Genomic DNA, 20,987 nt, shown 5'->3' with positions numbered 1-20,987 from the left:
CTTCGCCCAGAACCCCGAAGAGAGGGCGGGTGGGAGTTGGGCGCCGGACAACGAGCCGAAACAACGCCGGCGCCCGAGAAAGAAGCCAAGAGGATTGGGGGAGCCCGAAGACTGCCCCGAACCCCGCCCCCTAAAGCGGTCTCAGGCTGGGCTCCGTCAGGCATGCGAAGCCCGAGGTGCCCGTGGCCGGGTGGCGAGCGCCCCCTGCCGCTGTCTACGGCCCCCGTGCCACCGTGGCGCCGCCGCGTCGAGGGTCGCTGAAAACGCTCCAAGCTGGGGAGCAAGCAAGTGCTCAGAGATGATGGCTTCAGCTGTCCTACTCCTGCAGCTGCCTCGGTTTCCTCCACTGAGGGCAAAGAGGTAAGAGGAAAACTGGCTTGGACTCAAGTCTCAGCAGCAAGGGAGACGCAGGCAGGGGTGTTTTTGGGGGAGTGGGAGGCTCTGGGCAAACTCGACCCCTTGACCTGTAGGAAGACGATGCCCCCTGGCGCAGAGCAAGGACGCTTAGTGGGGTTCTCAAAGAAAGAGCGAGTCTCGGGGCACCTGTGGAGAGGAGCTTCCCTTGCTCCTTGTCCACACTGCACGCCCCTCTTGGGCGGCCCTGGAAGAGGAGTTGGGGTAAAAAGAAATCTCTGACTAAGCACACACCCCACTCACCCCATCCTGGCTCCGAAGCGCTGTGGAGCCAGGGCTCTCCCTCACCCTGCTCCTACCCACTCTCCCTGTGGCCACCGCCCACAGGGCCAGCCTGGGCAGCCTCAGGGGCGCTCTTTTCTCCGCTTCTGGAGCCCCTCATGCTGGCCTCGAATGTCTGGCGCACAGTGCTGCATGACACCCTCTGTAGGTATCTGTTTGCCTAGGGGAGTAGGGCTGTGCCACAGGACCACCTTGAGCCAGCATGCTCACCAGACCTTCCTCTCAGCTCCATCCTCATGGGAGCAGGGAGTACGATCTCTCAATGCCCACAGACAATGGCTCATCCCTACCCAGGGTCAGATGGGCGGTACCCTAGGTCCCCTAGCCATGTGGTAGGGACGGGGATGTGTGTTCCTCCTTGATCCTGGGCTATCAGCCTACCCAGCCCCTCTGTTAGGTGCAAGTGCCCACAACCAAATGGGTCCAGTGTTGTCTAGACTGGGTTCCAAGGGGGCAGCCAGCCTCCCTTGCCCTATCCAGAGGCAGGTTTCATGGATGCATCCTCCCCACTCGCTGGACTGGGCAGGGCCTGGACCTCCAGTTGGCAGGGATGGAGAGGTCTCAGTAACCCCTCCCACGAGGAAGGACAGAGGGTGACTATTGGAGTCTGAGGTGCAGCCACTGAAGCAGCCATGGCTCCCTGGTCCGTGGCTGTGCAGTCTGAGCGCCCTGATGGCCCAAAGGGGCTTGGGAAGGAACACTCTTCACCCTCTCCAGTCATACTCAGGCCAGGAGTCCAGACACTACAGCCAGCACCAGCCTTTGTCTCCTGCCCATTGTCTTTAAAAGGCCAGGAACACTGCAGGAACTGAGGCCAGAGCTGCTCTGCTCCCTCCCCTGACCCATGCAAGTCCCCACTCGGGGGTTCTCACTTGGGCTTTCCTGAAGGGGCTCTAGCTCTACCCAATACCAGGCCCTGCTGAGTGCCAGCCTAGGTGGAGACAGCCAGGGACAGTCTACAAGCACCCATGAGGCTCAGCCACCAGCCCATGCTCCGTGTCACCTGCTGCTACCTTTCAGCCCCACCTCCAAGACATAACTCTGGCATGGGGGGCAGTGGGGCCATTATATAACTGGATTCCTGCTCCTCTTTGCAGCTCTCCACCCCCCCTTTTTTTTCCCCCACACACACACCTTCCAGTGCCTGTTCCACCCAGCCTTGCTTGAATCAGAGCCTCGGGCCGCAGCAGGGCTTCCTTCAAGTAGATCTGACTTTTCGTTGTCCTCCTGCTCCACCAGGCAGAGTTCAGTCCCAGACCTACAACTGGCAAGCAGCAGGAGCTGCCTAGGACAGGTACTGGCCAGGCTTCCTGGGACCCTTCTCCCCAGACCACCCTGTCTGACCCAACCTCACCTCTTCCCACCCCACCAGGCTACGCACATGTTGGTCCCTGGACATGCCCTGAGCCCCTACATCTCCAGTCCTTTCCAGGCTCTGTTTGCTCTGCCAGAAACTCTCTCCTCACCTTTCCTTCTGTGCTTGGCAGGCCCCACTCTCTCTTCAAGGTACCCTCACCTGTCACCACTCTCTCAGGCAGAAAGAGGTATCCTATTGTCCAAGTTCCTTAATTGCATGCACACAGCACCACTGTCATGCTCAGAGCACTGTACTGAGATGGTGGCCAATGGATTTATTGCATCACTCCTCCATCAGAGCAGACATCACTTCTGTCCCCAATACGTGGTCAAGCTTGTGGAATGGGGATGGGCAATGGCACCGGTATCAATGGGTGGCATACACACGAGCCTTTCTCAGACAGGTAGAGTGCCCAAATGAAGGTGCCCTTGAGGGATGTCCTTGGAAAGGGGGCCATGGGGGGAAGGAGGCCTGGTACCATGTTTCCCAAGGGAGGAAGACGTGTTCCACTCCCAGCTGTGAGAGTGCAACAAGGGTTGTGCCATCTTAGCTGGAGGCTCTGGAGCCACTCCTGCAGGCCTGAGCGGTGAGACCGGCCCCAGGTCCTCCCAGGCCAGGGCTCCAGCAACTCAGGGCCACCAGGCTGATCGCCTGAAGCCCCAGCCTTTCGAGTCCCTGGGACTCTTCTCCCCAGACTACCTTGTCTGACCCGACCTCACCCCTTCCCAGACCCTTGAGCGGTGCCCTCTAATGTCAGTCGGTCATCCTCTCTTCCTCCTTTACACTCGCCTAACACAACCCCAACCCTGGTCAGAAGTAAATCATCCACCACCTTCTGCCTTTGACCAAGTGGCTGCCTTTTCCGGAGCAGAACACTCACTGTATTGACTGGCCTTGCTTTCAACTTGCAACCACAAATCTCCAGACTTTCCTAGAGCCGGGTTCCCCCTCTTCAGAATTGGCTTTGCTTTCACTCTCCTCTCCCCACCCCCAAGCTATGACTTTGCCTCCCACTCAGGAGAAAGTGGAAGCCATTGGGCTGTCAGCCCACATGCTCCCTGCCCACTCACTCCAGGTCTAACACCCATTTCTCTGAGCCTTGCCTCGCCCCTTGATCCTCCGTGCTGTGAGGGGTGCCCTCACCCCTGCCTCCCATCGCAGGTGTGATTTCCTCCACCTCCAAAACACCCCAAAAGCACCCGCCTCTGCCCATTCCCGCGGCCCACACGCTCTTGCCTGTGCAACTGCAGTGCTTCCAGCTGTTCTCCATGTTCCCATCCATTTTCCACAGAGCATCCAGAATGACTTTCTAAATATTACATCAGATCTTATCGCTCCCCTTCTTAGAACCTTTCAGCTGCTGCTCCTGCTGCTCTTGGCTAAAACCCTCCCTTCTGACTGGCCTGGCCCTGCCCGCTCCCTGCTCTTCTTCCCCCCATTCACTCCGGCCTGCCAGACCCTCCTCTTCCTGGCTCAGGTCTTCGCACCAGCTTCTCTTTCCCCAGATTACCACAGGGTAGCCTCATCCTGCCAACACCCTAAAGGAATGCTCCGCTCCCCCATCACTTACCAATCCAGGTGCTTTCTTACCTGCTGTGTACCTTCCATCCCTCTCCCCACCCCTGAATAAACTCCATGAGAACAGAAACCCTGCCTTGCTTACCATGCTAGTCCCATGCCTGTAAGTGAACCTTCCTGACACCTAATTCGTAATAGATGTTGTGGACTGAGTGGATAAAGTGATGAGTGAGCCCACATAGCTATGTGGTTGGGGATTGGGGAACAGGCCACAGACCCTGGGATGGAGTGGCTAGCCACCCAGGCTCTAACACCCCAGAGCCCCACACATACCACACCCCCATGCTGGAGCTCCAGGGGCTGAACCAGGCCTGGACCACCACAGACAGGGTGGGGCTTGTGAAACAGGTCTGGGCCCAGAGCTGGCCTGGGGAATGGGCTCTGTAGTGATAGGTGGCCTCCTGGGGAAGGACATGACAAGGACAGCTTTATCCCTGATCGCTCCCAAAGAAGAGGAGGGGCACTCTTCGCCTTCCACCACCATGTCGCGCCAGCCCCACTTCACTCACTGGAGTGTGCAGATTCCAAGACCAAAGCCACATGCTAATGGAGGCACGTGATGGGAAGCCTCAGAGCTGGGAGGACCTCACAGGGCACAAAGCATGTCACCTCCATGTGACCGTCTGGGAAACCCAGCCCAGAGCCAGAGGCCTGGATCCGCCACTCAGACCAACAGGCTGTGAGGCAGTCACTCTCGTTTCTCTGACAAACCAGGGCACTGCAGGTGCAGTGTCTGTCTCAGGGTTGTCCCAAAGACTTTGCTTAGGATGCTCCCAAGGGGAGCTGTCCCTCTGCTGGGGCCATGGCCAGAGCCCCCACTCACCCACTCTACACTCAGATACCCATCCATGTCTGGAGTAAGCGGACAGCATTTCCCCCACATGAGCCTTCTCCGAAGCTAATGCTGGGGATCAGAGTCCTGTTCGGTCTCAGAAAATCCTTGACCCAAGAGAAAGTGAGGGCAGGGGCTCCAGTGCCCTGTGAGCCACATGTCCCCTGAGGTGGGGAGAGGCTGCACCTCAGCCTGCACTCCCCTCTGGAAAATGGGTATGACCACCTGAGACCCTCCCAGGGCAGTGAGGCACATCAAAGGCACTCAAGTGTGTTGCGGGGAGGAGAGGGACGAGGGGCGGGGGGTAGTCAACACAGCTCAGTGCCCAACTCCTGGAGCAAATACCCAACTTTATTTCTGCCTCTCCCGAACACCCGAGGTGCCTGGCCCTCCTGGGACAGGGCATGGGCTCTTCCCTCCCACCCTGAGCCACAGAACAGGGAGGCGCCTGGCCTGCTCCCAGGCATCCCTGGAGGTGTTCTTCGCTCCAACACAGCCCTCGCCAGGGTGGCCAGGAGCTGAGGAGGAGTGGGCTTGGCTGATGGAGGACAAGCAGGGTGACTTGCCCCGCCCCTCGCCACCTTTCAGGGCCTCTGGGGAGACAAGGCTCCAGGAACAGCAATGCAGCTGGAAAGGAGCTTCAAGTCCTGTGTTCAGGGTCCTCATGTTCTGGCTGACTTCCCACCGTGCAGTCCTGTAGGGCCCCAACCTCTTCCTCATCTCCCTCTGGGTGACGCCCCTGACTCCGGAGGCTGCCTGCGCTGCGGGGGAGGGGTGGGCTCTGAAACCCTCCGGAGAGCAGGCCGGAGGCTGAGGGGCAGGCCAGCATTCCCAGCAGCCAGACAGCAGACAGGAAGCTGCTCCCACGGTCCCAGCCACGTGGCTCCCCTCCAGGCCTGGACCGAGGGAGAGGCGGGCAGTACCAGTAGTCCATGCTGGGGGGCTGGGCCTCAGCTCCACAAGGGCTTCCACAGCCTTGAAGGCTAGAATCTTCTTCCTCGCCCCTTCAGCCCACTAGCCTTAGAGCCCTAGAGAATGTCACCTCCAGTCCCAGCATCCTCCAGGGCTGAGGGAGACACGAGAGCAGGCAGAGCCAGCCGTCTCCAATAGGCCTGCCTCCCCCTGACAGACCTCTGTCCCCAGGAGCCCTCGGGGGAACATGGTGTGGAAGGAAGGGGCAGAGGGAGAGGCTTGGGCCTCAGACAGGGAGGTCAGTCCGGGGCTGGAAGACAGGAGTGTCGCCTAGAGAGGCCAAGGGTTGCTTGGCCCAGCTGCTCTGGACAGGGGATGCCCGCCCCCCTTGGGGACAGAAGCCACAGGCTTGACCTCTGGGTGTCCCCATGAAGTTCCCCAGAGCTGGTTTCCCCCAAGCAGCCTGGATAGGCGCTGCCTGGTCTTCTTCTCGAGACAGCGCTAGGGGCAGAGTGGACGCGTGGGCCTGCCGGGGCCCCTCCAGGGCCACCCCAGGAGCAGCTGCACCGGACCTTGAGCTTGTGGAGGAAGCTGAGGTCTCCGGCCACCTTGCAGAGGCCTCCACACCAGACTTGCCCAGGACGGGGGGCTCCCACTCCAGCGGGCTCTCTCCAGCCCTGGGGTCACTGGGGCTGGCGTTCCTGGCCTCTGCCAGCAATGCCTCCAGAAGCCGCTGCAGGTGTGGTCCAGAGGCCAGAGGGAGGCTCCCATCGACGCCATGGGCCTGGAACTCTGGGGCAGGAGAGACAGAAGGCCATGTCCCAGAATCAGAGGAAGAAAGTGTGGGCCCAGCCTCAGAGCCGGAGCTGCTTCCGCTCTATCCACAGGGGTGCAGGGCTCCTCAAGGACTTATCACCCACCAAGCCCCCGCTGACGTGTTCAAGTTTTTCTATTTGCTTGTAAGTCTCAGGTACACCTGGAATTTCTTTGTGCATGATGTGAGTTAGGACTTCGTGTTTTTTGAATGGACAACTAGATATCTTAGCCCCTGGTTGCCCGCCCTGCTTACCTCTGCAACCTCATCTCCCACCGAATCCCCCTCATTGACGCCTTCTCAGTACAGGAACCTTCTCCGGGTTCCTCGAATCCCTCTGCCCCTGTCACTCACCTCTCCCCTGGGGGCTGGGGCCATCTGGGCTGCAGTCATAAAGCCGGAGGACCCGTGTGATGTCCGAGGCACTCAGGTTCCATCGCTGGCCGATGTGGACACTGGGGTCCCAGAGCGGCATGATGGTGGGCAGCCCGCGCCGGCTGAAGGCCAGCCTGGAACCCAGCAGGCAGGATCTGAGTCTGGACCCCAACAGGGCTGCCAGGCCGTGCAAACGGACAAGAAGAGGAAAGGACTCACCTCCCATAGTGCATCACAGATGCGTAGTCATAGGGCACCAGCATGTTGCTGCTCCGAGATTTAATGAAGTTGATTTCAAAGCCTGGAACAGTATTTATCAATGGGGAAAGAGAACAGGCGGGGGTGGGGGTGGATAGGGGACTTCTGGGAATTTATAAGCTAATTAAGCTGAGGGATTCAAAACCACTGCTGAATGTGCTTCTTTCTGGCCCCCACCCCTTACTGATCCCTGCTTACTACCCCCCATCCTGGGAGGGGTCCCGACCTGCACCAGGCCTCCTACGCATTTTCCACCCGTCCTCCTCATCTCAAGCTCCCCTGTATAAAACTAGTCTATGAACTGAAGCTTCCATGAAGCCACTGGCTCTCACAGAGCCTTGGACGCCCCCTACCCACCAGGTGGAGTGCCTGCGCCTCAGATTGCAGAGCTCAGCATCTACTGGAGTGAAGCCCCATTCCCCACAGCAACCCCAGCTGTTCTTGCCTTGAGCCAGCATCAGACCACCCCCCCTTCTTCCCGCCACCAACTCAGAGTCCAGCACTCCCCGTTGGCAGAGCACCCACTTCACCCGTGTCCTTCACTGTGAGCCTCTGAAAGTCTCTGCCCCCTACTCCCCCCAACCCAGGCCCCGCTGCTTCCACCTCCTCCCCATGGTCGCCCTCACCTGGTCACCAGCAGCCACTCACCATGAATCAATGGCATGCCATCACCTGCCTGAAAGTCCTGCCCCTAGAGCAGTGGTTCTCAGCCTTGGCTGCACATTAGAATCACCTGGGAATCTTTTTAAAATCCTGATTTCTGGGCCCCATCCTCCTGAAATTCTGTTTCTTTGTTATGGGGTGGGGCCACAACATTAGTAACAAAGAAACAATTTCCGGAGGATGAGGCCCAGAAATCAGGAGGTTTTTTTGTTTTTGGGGTTTTTTTTTGTTTTTTTTTAAATATATTTTATTGATTTTTTACAGAGAGGAAGGGAGATAGAGAGCCAGAAACATCGACGAGAGAGAAACATCGATCAGCCGCCTCCTGCACATCTCCCACTGGGGATGTGTCTGCAACCCAGGCACATGCCCTTGACCGGAACCGAACCCGGGACCCTTCAGTCCGCAGGCCGACGGTCCATCCACTGAGCCAAACCGGTCTCGGCCAGAAATCAGGAGTTTAACAAGATTCCCAGGTGATTCTAATGTGCAGCCAAGGTTGAGAACCACTGCCCTAGAGAGTGCTTATTTCTTCCTTTTAAAAACCCTTCAGTTAGCAAACAATTTGGAACAGGCAATATAGCCATCTGGTTCAAAAATAAAAAAACTTAAGATATGCAATGTCTCCCCTCCACCCCCTTCTGAGTTCCCCAAGTCTCACCCCCACAGCTAATTACCGTTAGCAGTTTGCCAATCCTAGCGGCGTGTGTTCTGTTACATATTAACTAGATACAAATAGTCTCATTTTTCAAAATTCTTAAGCAATTTTTCCATTAGAGTAGCAGGTGTTTTCACCTGTTTTATTGTTAGAAAACAACACTAATGAACTCAAGAGCTGATTCTTATCTCATTAATTTCTGCTTTTACCGTCAATTCCTCCTGCTTTCCTTCGTTTTCTTAACTTGGACTAGAATGTGTACACTGTTCTATTGATAGAAGTATGTAAGTCTACACATTTTCCCCGAGCCTTGAGCTGTGAACCATTGGTTCTAATGCATCTTCGTGATTTTCTCTCTTAGAATTCCACTATTTCTTTAACCCCCAAGATAAGAGAAAGGCTTGCTGCTTTTTGTTTGTTTTTAAACTTTCATTTCCAAGTGGAAGAAGTTTTGAGTTTGTTATTAGTTTCTACTTTCTACTTTATATCATGACAAAATGTTTAACTTTACTTTTTCAAATTGGAAGTTTTATTGCTGTCATATGGTACGTTCTCACAAGTATTCCATGAACACTTGAAAGGGTTATAGGCTCTGTTTCCAGGGTAGAGTCACCATCACCCCCCACTTCCCTAGACTAATTCTGATCTCCAATCTTCGTGCCCCCAGGGCACCCTTCTCTGAGACTCCATGGTGCTGGTCTAGGCACCCACATGCCTAACCCCACAGCAGCAGTGGTGGCGCTCATTTCAAAAGCCCTCCGCTTGCAGGAAGCCTTCCAACTCTTCCCCTCTGCTCCCACACCCCAAACCAAACCCCTGACCATGCATCCCCTCTGCTCCCCTTCCCCATGCAGCAGTAGTCTCTATTCCTCTCACCTCCTGAATTAGGCCATCCTCCCACAAGGTTAGGGTCACCCCACCATGCCTGGGGTCAAACCCCTGGAACCCAGCATGGTTCCCAGAACACGGGCCATCTGGTGCCATGGCCCACTCCCCAGACCAGCCTCCCCATGCTTCCTCGGCCCTACATGCCCACTAGTACCCCCTCACAGCACTGCCCTCGGCCACCCGCATCTGTCACTGGACATACACAACCACTCCCTCCAGGCCTCTGCTTGGCTCAGCCCCGCCCCCACCGACATGGTTGTGTGCATGAGCAGCTGCTAGTTGGGTATACAATGAACAAGGTCCATGGGATGCCAGGAACCCATCCTCAGGTAACCAAGTGTCCATGAGGAGAAATGGTGGTGCCCCAACTCAAGCCAGACTATGGGTGGGCAGGTGAAGGCTTAGAACCCAGAAGAGCAGCATCTGGGCCATTTCCCACCTTCCCCATAGAAGACAGGCAGATGGTGGGGAATATGAACAACTTCTTCCAAATAGCCAGGGAACTCCTCAGACACTGGCCCACACCTGTGGCCGCTCTCCATGGACTCCTAGACCCCACCTGGCTTACCTGGGAGGATCTCATTCCAGTTGACACGAATGTAACGGTCCCGGTCAGCCCGTGAGTGCTCGTGCCAGAAACCCAGCACATGCATGAGCTCATGCAGAACAATGCCCGGGCCCTTCTGGAGACAGGTGGGTGCCAAGGATACCACCTGCATCCCTCCACTGCGCCCCACACCAGAGAAGCACCTGCAGGGCATGAGAGTGAGCTGGGTAGGCACCAGCCCAGAGAGAGCGAGAGCAGACCCAGCCCCTCCCCTCCTCCCTAGTTCAGGGACGAATGAGCCCAACATGGGCCAGGCCTTTCCCAAGTCCCTTCACCACCTAGCCTTCTGTGAAACGGATGTACTGAGCTCCGTTACCATCCTGGATTGCAAAGAGGAGGCAGGAACTGATAGTAACAGGGGTAACAAAAGCAGCTCATTGAGTGAATGGGCCCACACAGGGTGCCCCGAATCAAAGCTACCACACATTAGCTTAGGCCCCCGACAAGCTAGAAATAGCATGAGAGAGAAGGCAGAAGAGGCTCAGAGTCAGGGGACTGGCCTGGAGTCAGGCAGCTCTTGCATTGTGGAACCCGGCCCAAGGCCAGGCCTGTCCCACCAAGCCTGCCCTCACCCACCAGACCATGAGGTCTCCTGGGGCTGAAGGCTACATAAAGGAGGGTCAAGCACCTAACTCCCTCCCTCCCCACTTTCTGCCCTGAGCACTATAGGTCCAGCTCACCTTGGGCAAGTGACTCAGTGAGCAGGGGTATTTAGACCTGGGCGGACAGGCCCAGAAATAGATTTTAGAGAATGACTCAGTTCCTCCCAGGCTGAACACAGAATAAAGCTGAGGAACTCGCCTGCACGTGCACACTCGCATGCACACACCCAGGAGCACTACTTACCCAGACACGGGGATGATGGAGATGAAGTCTCTCTGGCCGTGGTAGGCAACAAACCTGATGCATGTGAAGCGTTCAAACTCAGCGAATGCCTGCAGGATGACCTTGCGGCTGGGCTCATCTGGGGAGGGGACACCTGGCTGAACACCCAGACAAGCCCCCAGAACCCTCATGCCCCCTCCAAGTCTGCATGCAGGGCAGGAAACTGAGCTTCAAATCACTCCAAACATGGAGTATCAAGAAAAGGCAGCGTGCTGAGGGGAAGAAAGCTGGGCTCCACGCAGAGCTTGGCTGTGTGACCTTGGATAGGTCACTGTCCTCCGGGCTACTTGGATCAGATAGTCCCTAGTTGCACCTTCCCATCAGCTCTTCCAGGATCTTAACTCACCCCCAACCCCAGCTCAGGAGGCCCTAGGAACAAAAGGACTTCCGTGACTCTGTTCTATTACTTTGTTACTTTTTAAAAATATATATATTGTATTGATTTTTTAAAGAGAGGAAGAGAGACAGAGAGTTAGGAACATCTATGAGAGAGAAATATCGATCAGCTGCCTCCTGCACACCCACTACAGGGCATGTGCCCACAACCAAGGTACATGCCCTTGACCGGAATAGAACCTGGGACCCTTCAGTCCGATGGTCTATCCACTGAGCCAAACCAGTTAGGGCTTGTTTGTTACTTTTTGTTTTATATCCCACATATGAGAGACCAAATCATTTTGGTCTGACTTATTTACTTAGCATGATACTCTCAAGACCCATCCGTGTTGTTGCAAATGCAAGATTTCATCTTGTTCATGGCTGGGTGGTATTCCGTTGTATATACTAGTATGTACCACATCTTCTTCACTCAAAAAGAAGGGGCCTTTGGGGGGAAGGGCTCTTTGGGTGGCGCTGACAGGGGCCTTGGGCCTGAAGAGGAAGAGGAGAAAACCCAGGGAGGAGCACAGGCTGCACTGGAAATAGGGGTGGATGGGGCGGAGCTGGGAAGGGTGGGGTCGGGAGGGGGAGGAGCCTGGGGCAGAGCCTGGAGGGGAGGGCCTGGGAGGGTGGCACTGGGCTCCCAGTGCTCACTCACCGTACTTGCTGGAGAGCAGAAAGGGGACCTCCACCACACCCCCAATTTGGGGCCACTTGCTTGTAGCCGACGACAGGCGGAAAGGACTCTGAGGAGAGAGGACATAACTCAGGGACCTCTGGGGACACAGGCCAGCCAAGCTTCCTGCCACACCTCAGGCCACAAGAGGCCTACAGATATGAGCAGCAGGACACAGGCATGTGAGGGTGGGGAGGCCATTAGCGATGGGATAGAAGGTGGAAGTCAGCTATGTGAACTTCGGTACATGACACAAGCCTTTGTTCTGTGTAACACAGAACTTGCAACCGATTCTATCAAATCAATAGAACTCGTCCCTGGAGAGGTTGGCCAGGAGTCCCCGAACCCTCCCTCTGCCTACCCTCCCCGCCCCCACCCCCACCCCCGTGCTGGTGCTCAGAACTTCCCCAGCAGTCCCCAAGCACCCTGAATGTGTGGTGGAAAGATGGGGCAGCCCCCACCTCCCCTCCACCCTGCCCCAGCCTGATTCAAAGGCACTACCCTTGGCCTTGGCAGCTCTCCTCTTTTCGTCCACCAACCTAAACCCTTTGAAGCACAGGTTTTACAGCATCTGGCATGTCCTGCCCCACAGGCAAAGGTTTTACTGGATTCTGTTCTTATACCAGCACTCACTGGGGAACGGGAACAGGGGCCTCGCCTTGGGCTGCCTGCCTGGCCCTGGCCCTGGCCCTGGGGTTCCGACCCAACCAGCCCAGCCCAGTCTCATGCCGCACCGCTTGCAGGCAGCCTTCAAGTCATAGAACAGCCTCACTCTCACCAGGTTACTGCCCCATTCTGGAGCCTCTGTCCTCACCGTCTCCTAAAGATGGCAGTGCTCTCGTAAACACAGAGCGCTTCCTTCCCATTGGCAGCCCCCGCCCGCCCCCCTTCCCATCCAGCCTGCTCCCTTTCCAACTGTGCCGCCACCCCCTGCCATGACGATATCTGCATTACTCCTTGTTCTGTCTTCCCCAGACCACCAACACCTCCCCACAGCCCCACAGCCACTTTGCCAACCTGTGCTCAGCTCTCCCTTCACCCTAATACTTCCTGAGCATCTCCCCTGGGCAGGGTACCAAGCTGGGTCTCGAGGGCTCAAACCTCCTCCTTCAGGAAGCCCTCCCAGCCTACCACCATTCCAGAGGTTACCCTTTCTTCCCATTCAGGCTGGCTCTTCCTAATAGACCCTTCCCTCTGACTTTGGCAAGAAAGGGTGCCTACGAAGCTATGAGCAACAAAGGGTTCCCGCCCATGTCACACCCCCAAGACACCTGGGGCGAGAGGGGTTCAAAGGCCTCTATTACTACCTGTGAGGTTACTAGTACCTACTCACTCACCGGCTGGAGGATGTCTCCCTCGAGGAGGAAGCTGCTCTCTGGCGTTTCCTCAGGAATGAGCTCTGGGAGGAAGGGAGAGATGGGTGTGGGCCCAGGCCCCCGCAGAGCGCATGCTTTAGGGACAGAGGCCTTGGTTGCCAGAACCAGCAACCCCTGGGTTTGTCCTTCCTCCAACTCTGGAGCCGGAGCGTCCCTGGGCATCAAGGCTCTTCTTCCCTGGGCCTCAGCCAAGTTGGGTGGCTCCTCTGAGCCACAGTCTACAGAAGTGTGATGCTTCCCAGCCTTGCCCAAAGGCAGTCCACGGCTCCCATGGTGGCCACAATCCAGAACCAACTCCTGCGTCCTGGGCCGGAGGCCCTCTGCTGTCAGGAGGCAGCCTGTCTTCCAGCTGTCTCCATCCACAGCCCAGCTGCATTCCTCAGACCATGCCCTGGGCCCTCTGTCCCACCTCATCCCCACCTAACTCCTGCCCCTCTGTGTGGTACTCAGGACCCTTGCTGTGACAAGTGACAGAAATTCCAGCCCAAACCACATAGGAGGAGGGTGAACACGGGCTCCAGGGAGCCTGGCTCTCCCGCTCCCCGATCCAGTTTGTCTCTCCTCGCCGCCAACAGTTCCATTTCTGCCGCAGCCGCAGCCCTTCTCCAGTCTCTGTCCCCACATCTAAGCCCCAGGAGGACTCCTGGAAGAGGGCCCAACACCCTGGAGGTGCCTGAGGTTGGGTTCGCTAGAAGAGCCAAAGCCAGGAGCCAGCTGGGAACGATGTCCAATTCTGAGGGACTCTGGGATGTAGAGAGCTCTGGGGAAGAACGGGCTCAGCTGGAGGGGAGCCTGATCCTGAGACCGGCCAGTAAGCCAGGACAGGTGGGATAGGGAAACAGACAGCTGAACAAACTGAGCAATTCACAGCAGATACAGAAGGCCACCTCCCTAGGAATAACATGTAGGCCTCAGTTGTATTTCAGCTCCAGACCCAGAAAGGCAGCCAAACCAGGTGGGTGACATCAGGACCAGCTGCAGTGACTGTCAACTCCCTGCCCTGACACTGACCAATCAGTGAAGACCATGACGGAGTTGTGGGTTGGGGGGAGCACACCTAGGAAATTGATGAATAATCTGCTAAAACCCTCCCCTGAATTCCAGCCTGTGAGAAAGAGAAAGCCTCAAGACAAAGGACCCAGCTGTGCTCTCCCTCTGGGGAGCAGCCCCCCTTCCCCTTCCCCCTCTTCCTCAACCACTTCTTCCCCCAGGGCATGCATCTCCTAGAGCTAAGGGACCCCAGGAGACTGCAACCTGGGGAGCAATGGGCAGCAGCCCCTTGTCCCAGGCTCACCCCGAGCCTGTCCCCAAGTCCCCCTTTTCTCTGACTTCCCAGAGAGCTAGGGCAGCCCAGCCTAGGCTCTCCTGTTGCTTCTCCTATACCAGACCCTTTCTTGTTTTACTGTCCCCAGCTTCAATAAACGTTCCCTCACAGTCACCTGGACTCCTGCTAGGAAACGTTTGCTGCATGAAGTCAGAAACCCAAACACTATGGGCAGGCCCTAGGCCAGTGGTCAGCAAACTCATTAGTCAACAGAGCCAAATATCAACAGTACAACGATTGAAATTTCTTTTGAGAGCCAAATTTTTTAAAGTTAAATTATATAGGTAGGTACATTGTTATTAACTTAATCAGGGTACTCCTAAGGCTTAGGAAGAGCCACACTCAAGGGGCCAAAGAGCCGCATGTGGCTCGCAAGCCGCAGTTTGCCGACCACAGCCCTAGACAGACACGCTAAGGGCCAGGTCCACCTTTCCGGTAACAATCCCAGCGGAGCTCTGGGCCCCAGTGACACCATGGACTTGTCCCGCCTTGAGGCAGGGGCCACATGCGTGTACCCATGAGTCACTGTGGGCCCCCTCCCGCCCCCGCTCCCAGCCAGTGGAGGGCAGCTTCCCAACATCCCTGGCTGAAGGCCTGCAGCTGCAAGGCCTCAGTAGCCAGCATTCCCAGCAGCTGGGACCGTGTGCTCCCAGCTGTTATAGGAGTCTCATGGAATGTAATTGTCTGGGCTGCCAGCAATAGTAGCTAAAAGCTTTCTCTATGGCATCTAAAAACTGATGCCAGGGAAGCCTCAGTTTGGGTCTTGCTACCCCAGACAGGTCAAAGTCACCAAAGGCAGTGTCCTGCCTGCTCCGGCTCAGCAGTGCCGGGCTGCAGATGGGCTCACAGAAAGAAGGGGCAGACCACGCATGACGTCCTCATCCACAGTCCCATCCCCCAGGGCGAGGTCACCCACTCCCCCAAAGAAAGCTTCCAACATCTGGACCCTCGTCTGTGTTTCTTTCAGCTTGGTCCCAGGACACCAACGTGTCCTCATTCTCCACCTGAGACCCAGACAGGGAGGCCCTGGCCTCGTGTATCCCCAGCTCGTCCCCTCACACCTGCAGTCCGTTCTGCACCAGGTGGCCGACATGTTTGCCCACATCCACTGATGACCGAGCTGGACAGCAGACAGAGAGAGCTCCACACTTCTGTTCGGCCATTCATAAATCCCATGCGCTCCCCCTTCTGGGAAAGCAACACCAGCTGAAAAGTTACTGAAACGATGGGGAAAGCTGCAGGGAGAACCGCTACTCCTCTAGAGCCCACGAGTAGGTGCGCTTCCTCTCAGCTTCTCCGCCGGCTGAGCTGTCAGCACAGTTCTCCCCACACCAGGTGGACACCGTCATACCCCGTCCTCCCGCGCCCGCCCAAGACACGGTGCCCTCACCTTGATTAATCGCAGGGATGTCCTTGTCCCAAGATGTCTGGGTCCCCTCAGGGGTGAGGCCTTCTGAGAAGCTGCTCCCACAGGCTCCTGGACAGCTGGAGGCTGGGGGCGCTCCTAGGATCAAGCCTGGCCCAGACATACATGGGCCCAAGCGCCCCGTGTGGGAGAGGATGTCAGGACGTGGGCGGGCGTGGTGACCCTCCCTTCACTAAGGGAGGCTCCAGCAAGCAGTCCTGGGAGCCTGCCTGGCCGCCCCTCTCAGCCCCCGCCGGTGCTGAGGCCTAGGCAGCTCTGAGGAAGGGGCTCCCCGAGCGGGACCAACACCGGCTGCAAAAGCCAGCCCTTGCTCAAGAGTATGTGGGTGTCTGAGGTGGGGGGACAGCAGGAAGGAGGGACAGGGACAAAGCTCAGGCTGCAACACTGGTGGCAGGGGTGGGCCAGCCTCAGACCCTGCCCTACAGCTCCCTTCTCAGCCCGGCAAGCCTAGCCAAGCCAGCAGAACGAGGCCTCTGGAGTGCCACACGGCCAGGCTGGCCTCTGCTGTGGGCCCTTCAGGAGGCCTCCCGGCGGGGAGCCCTGGAGTTGACTCTAGGAATGTCCCTGGAGAGCCCATTCTTAAGCCATTCAAACCAATTCAGGGCCTGGCAGGCTCCAGCCACACCCTCTGGTCTCTGCCCAGCACTCTGCAACCTGAAGCCCAAGCAGGAGGGTGAGGCAGCCGCTTACCTGGCAAAGAGAGCAGACCCAGCATCCAAGGCCAGAAGCCTCCCATGCTTGTGCTGTCTACGGTGGGCCCACTGACCCCTCAGCAAGCTGGAACTGGCTTCCAGACCTAGTTACAGCCTGGTCACCCGCCCTTAAATAGCAGCTTCTCCTGCCCCCACCTTCAGCTTCTCCCCAATCAATTCCACCTGCAGCCCCTCCCCAACCAACTTCACCTGCAGCCCCTCCCACTCCTGCTTGAGCTCCCCACCTCCAGCCTCTGGACCCTGGTCGGATCCTTCCGCCCTGGCTAAGTGGACCAGAGGCCAGGTACAAGGCACCCCGGGGAGAGGCGTCCCACTGGGGACTGTGCCTCTGCTGAGGTCCCCTCCCACCACCAGGGGGCAGAGAATCATCACAGAAAGACGCTGAGACCCAGCGCAGGAGGGACCTCACCCTCCCACCCAGGGAAACGCTGTTCCTGCCCCTGCCTGTGCTCAGATGTGGGAAAGCTGCCTGAGACCCAGAGGCTCCCCGGTCTGTCTGTGGGAGGAGGGAAAGTTCACTACATCCTCATCAGCTTTTATTTTCGCATGCCTACAGACAGGGGACAGTCACAAGTACAGGAACCAGGGAGAGTTCACACGCTGAATGCCTGCTCTAGCCTGCCCTGGGGAAGGCGGAGCCTCTTGGGTACCTAGATCCTCACATATGATACCCTGTCATCCCCACTGATGCCATCCCCTGTCATTCCAAAGCTAAGCTGCTTGTCCCGATTCCCGCACCTCTGAACCCCCTTAGCCTTTCCAGAGGCCCATCCTGTGTGGCCATCCCTGGATTTAAGTCCTGCAGGCAGAGGACGTGGGGACTCCAGTGAAGGGAAGCCACAGAACCAAAGACGCCAGGTATTGTCCTCAAGCACCTCTCAGCACCCTGCTGTGCCTGGGACCCAGGTCTCTCATAAGAATGGGATTGGATCACAGGGAGAAGGGATGCGGACAGAGGTCCCCGCTGCCAGGCGGGATAAAGGGATGCGGACAGAGGTCCCCACTGCCAGGCGGGATATCAACACGTGGAGCTGACCCTTCAGATGAGAGTGCTCGCGAGCTCAAACCATCCCAATGACCAGTCATCACCCTGCTTGGGCAGAGAAACAGGTTCTTAGTTCAGAAATGCAGTTCGTCTCAAGGACGTTATGTTGAGTGAAATAAGTCAGTCACAACAGGACAAAACTGTGTGATCCCACTGCAGGATGTGTACAGATTCCTGGACAGATGTAGGATAGAGGTTGCCAGGGGTGGGAGGGCAATGGGAGTTGTTTAAGTGGGAACAGAGTTTCAGTTTTGTAAGAAGGAAAAGTTCTGGAGATCCACTGCACAACAATGCAAATACGCTTAATGCTACTGAACAGCACACTTAGAATAGCCCAGGTGGCCCTGGCTGGGTGGCTCAGTGGCTAGAGGGTAGGCCCAAGCACCAGAGGGTCGAAATGAAAAAACATCCTTGAGTGAGGATTAACAACAAAATATAATAAAGATGGTGCCCTGGCTAGTGTGGTCCCGTGCACCAAAAAGGTACTGGTTTGATTCCCGGTCAGGGCACATGACTGGGTTTTGGGCTGGATCCCCAGTAGGGAGCATGCAGGAGGCAGCCGGTGCTTCTCTCTCTCTCTCTCTCTCTCCTGCTTCCTTCTTCTCTCTCTAAAATCAATTTTTAAATAATTTTAAAAATAGTAAAGATGGCTGGGTTGGTGTGGCTCAGCGATTGTGCATCCCAGTTAAGGGCACGTACCTGGGTTGCAGATTTGATCTCCAGCCCAGGTTGGTATGTGGGCGGGAGGCAACCAATTGATCTGTCTCTCATATTGATGTTCCCTCTGTGGTTCGATTCCTGGTCAGGGCACATGCCCGGGTTTCAGGCTCAATCCCCAGTAGGGAGGAAGCAGGAGGCAGCCAATCAGTGATTCTCATCATTGATGTTTCTATCTCTCTCTCCCTCTCCCTTCCTCTCTGAAATCAATAAAAATATATTTAAAAAATAGTGAGGATAAATTTTGTTATATATTTGTTACCATAGTTAAAATTGTTAAAATAAATAAAAAGGAAAGGAAGGAAGGAAGGAAGGAAGGAAGGAAGGAAGGAAGGAAGGAAGGAAGGAAAAAGCAGTTTGGAAGACAAACTTAAAACCCTGGGAAGAGGAAGGTAAAATTGAGGGGTTGTGTGGGGTGAGTTGGGGTAGAGGTGAGAGGATGGGATGAGCAGGGGCCTCAGCCACCAGTCCTGCTGTGTGTGAGGTGGGGCTGTGTGCGGGGAAGGCCAGGTGACTCAGGGCCCCAGCTGCCCCCACTATCCCAAATGGGCATGGCATTCTGGGCAGGTCCAAACGGAAGCCCACTCACGGCCTGAGGAAGCCCTGATAGCCATCCCAGCTCTGCGGTTCTCACCAGGGAACAGAGCAAACAAGGCACCAGGGGCAGGCTGTTCACCCCCATGCTGCCTCGTGGAGTGAGTGCCCATCTGTGCCAGATTCTGGGCACAAGGCTGAGCAAACCGTAGGCCCCACCCTCGTAGGCATCCAGCTTGGTTGAGAGGCACAACTGCACATCTGAAAACCTTTCCTCTTGGGCCACCAGGAGCTCACACTTCCTGATCACCTACTATGCGCAGGTGCGGGAGCTTTACACAATTCACTTGTGTAAGTCTCAACGCCACCCTAACAGGTGGGGACTAACAATAAATCCCATTTAACAGACAAGGATATAGAAACACAGCGAGGTGAGGCCAAACTGGCCCCTAACCATCCAACTACACTGCCAAGCTAATATATAAATAAAAACAACCAAATTGCCCAAATCTCCAAAAATAAACCTCCACTGCCCCACCGAGGTGTGCCTTGCCAAGGGAAGGTGAGCCCTGAGTAAGAAACAGCTTTTGAACATTTCCCCAGACATTGACTTAAGACCAGATGCTTGCGAAGTTGTTTTTTTAAACAAAACAATATTTTATTGGCATATTCTCAAGGTTCTGTATAAATATAAAGTGCTAAGTTTCCAACCCCCGCCCACGGGGCGGGAGGAAGTAGGGGAGGGAGTGTTAAATATCAGTTGAACACAAATAACTTTCCAGCTCCAACAGGGCGTGAAATGCTCAAATACACACACGCAAGCAAGAGGTCCACACAAGGGGTGCGTCTGTTCTCCAAGCCCAGCTCCCTAGGAGCAGGGGGCTCAGGCTCCAGGCCCTGGGGTGCGCCACCCTACATGGGACTCCTGGTTGTCACAGCTTGTCCCTTGGGCTCTCAGGCTGCCAAGGGCTTCAACACAGTGGTGGGGCCACTGGGTCCATGGGTGTAAAGTCCAGTTAGTTTCTGCCAGAGGATGGGGGAGGAGGGAAGTAGACAAACCCTCACTCTTGTCCCCAGATGAGGGCCAGCCCTCAGACCCCTAGCAGAAGAGCACCAGGTGAGAGTCCACATTCCTGTACTTCCAGCGCCCCTACCTGGGAGCTTTCCAAACTCCGAGGAAGGGGCAGTTCTCCCTGAGGTGAGGCTGCGGGGCCCCCAAGGACAGCCTAGCTGTCCCAGGTCAGCTCCCCTGGAACCACAGCTGTGTGCACCTCAGTGACATAGCACCTGAGTCTCAAACTGTAGCAGCTGCCCCATGAAACTGAAATTGGGGGAGATGACCCCCCGGCGTTGCTTAACGAAGTCAAAGGCCTCATCCAGCCGCACGCGGTGGCTCTGTATGAGGTATGCCAGGCAGATGGTGGCAGAGCGGGAGATGCCCGCCTGGCAGTGCACCAGCACCCGGCCCCCACTGTTCTTCACAGAATCTGCAAGGGAAAAGGGCGGGGGTCAGATGGGAAGCTGAGCAGGGAGGAAACCATGTCCCAAGTCTGTCCCCTGAACCCCCCCATCCTAGGGCCAAGCACCCCTCATACCGATGAAGCCTATGGCCTCTTGAAACCAGGCGCTGATCTCCACCATCTGGTTGTCCTCCACCGGGATGCTCTTGTAGCGCAGAAGGCCCTCGAAGTGGTTGGGGCAGCTGGCGGAGACGTTGAGGACAGCGGTGATGCCACAGGCCTGCAGGCCCTGCAGATCTGATGAGTGGCTGCAGCTGCCCAGGAAGAGGTAGGGCAAGATCTCCACAGGGCCACCCTGGAGGAAGAGGGGAGGGGAGGGGTGAGACCTTCTCCACACAGGCCTGGAGGAGCCCCGGGGCAGTCCTGACCAAGACCAGGCTCCTGGGGGTCTGAGGACACCAAGGGGCACACAGCACTCCGGGATAAACACATCTCCCTTGAGCCTCAAAGGTGGCTGCAAACATCCACAGACCACAGACCCACACCAGGCACAGTGACTGACACAGGGGGGCAGTGATAAGGAGCTTTGATTTCAACTCACCTGGTCATAGAAGGGAACCCTGGGGTCTGAGCGGCTGCTTTCTGCCCCAGCAGGAGGCATCGCTGGGGCGGGGGACTCGGAGCACAGGTCGGGACAGCAGGCCTGGAAGGCATCGAAGCCTCCTACAGGGGAGAACAGGGGCTCAGTCAGCGGGAGGCCCGGGAGGGAGGGGCGCGGGAGAGCTGGACAGGGAAAGTGGGGCCAGCCGCTCACC

At 56.7% G+C, this 20,987-nt stretch overlaps 3 protein-coding genes across 3 annotated transcripts in view; all 3 read right to left on the bottom strand.

Annotated features, from left to right (window-relative positions):
- ADRA2B (adrenoceptor alpha 2B) overlaps positions 1–3,522 on the bottom strand; it is a 7,260-nt gene extending 3,738 nt beyond the window's left edge. Inside the window, exons 1-2 of the mRNA XM_006761143.2 lie at positions 3,512–3,522; positions 1,700–1,702 (exon numbers count right to left, since the gene is read on the bottom strand). The gene's annotated coding sequence lies outside the window, so the exon portion shown is untranslated. The remainder of the gene's footprint in view (positions 1–1,699; positions 1,703–3,511) is intronic.
- Positions 3,523–5,491: 1,969 nt separating this feature from the next.
- On the bottom strand, positions 5,492–16,439 carry ASTL (astacin-like metallo-endopeptidase (M12 family)). Its single transcript, XM_006761157.1, has 10 exons — positions 16,394–16,439; positions 15,668–15,793; positions 12,915–12,976; positions 11,560–11,647; positions 10,485–10,602; positions 9,600–9,781; positions 6,784–6,865; positions 6,544–6,698; positions 5,790–6,167; positions 5,492–5,529 (listed from the first exon to the last, which is right to left on the bottom strand). Exons 1-10 carry the CDS (start codon positions 16,437–16,439, stop codon positions 5,492–5,494), a joined length of 1,275 nt encoding a protein of 424 aa, XP_006761220.1.
- Positions 16,440–18,692: 2,253 nt separating this feature from the next.
- The window catches only part of DUSP2 (dual specificity phosphatase 2), a 3,850-nt gene continuing 1,555 nt past the window's right edge, over positions 18,693–20,987 (bottom strand). Inside the window, exons 2-4 of the mRNA XM_015562253.1 lie at positions 20,774–20,981; positions 20,308–20,527; positions 18,693–20,199 (exon numbers count right to left, since the gene is read on the bottom strand). Coding sequence (XP_015417739.1) covers positions 19,985–20,199; positions 20,308–20,527; positions 20,774–20,981 — 643 coding nt within the window. The 3' untranslated portion in view covers positions 18,693–19,984. The remainder of the gene's footprint in view (positions 20,200–20,307; positions 20,528–20,773; positions 20,982–20,987) is intronic.

Source organism: Myotis davidii, unplaced genomic scaffold, assembly GCF_000327345.1.
Source record: "Myotis davidii unplaced genomic scaffold, ASM32734v1 scaffold758, whole genome shotgun sequence".
In the NCBI taxonomy this organism is placed as follows: domain Eukaryota; kingdom Metazoa; phylum Chordata; class Mammalia; order Chiroptera; family Vespertilionidae; genus Myotis; species Myotis davidii.
Note: the sequence above shows the minus strand (reverse complement) of the source record. Positions and strands in the feature narration are given on the sequence as shown.

What these genes read in the sequence shown, in the direction of transcription:
- ASTL (XM_006761157.1), bottom strand. Translation starts at nt 16,439, where the DNA reads ATGGGAGGCTTCTGGCCTTGGATGCTGGGTCTGCTCTCTTTGCCAG. An exon ending in TCTGTGATGCACTATGGGAG is followed by an intron (nt 6,699 to 6,783) that starts GTGAGTCCTTTC and finishes GCTGGGTTCCAG; the next exon opens with GCTGGCCTTCAGCCGGCGCG. An exon ending in CCCCAGCCCCCAGGGGAGAG is followed by an intron (nt 6,168 to 6,543) that starts GTGAGTGACAGG and finishes CTCCTGCCCCAG; the next exon opens with AGTTCCAGGCCCATGGCGTC.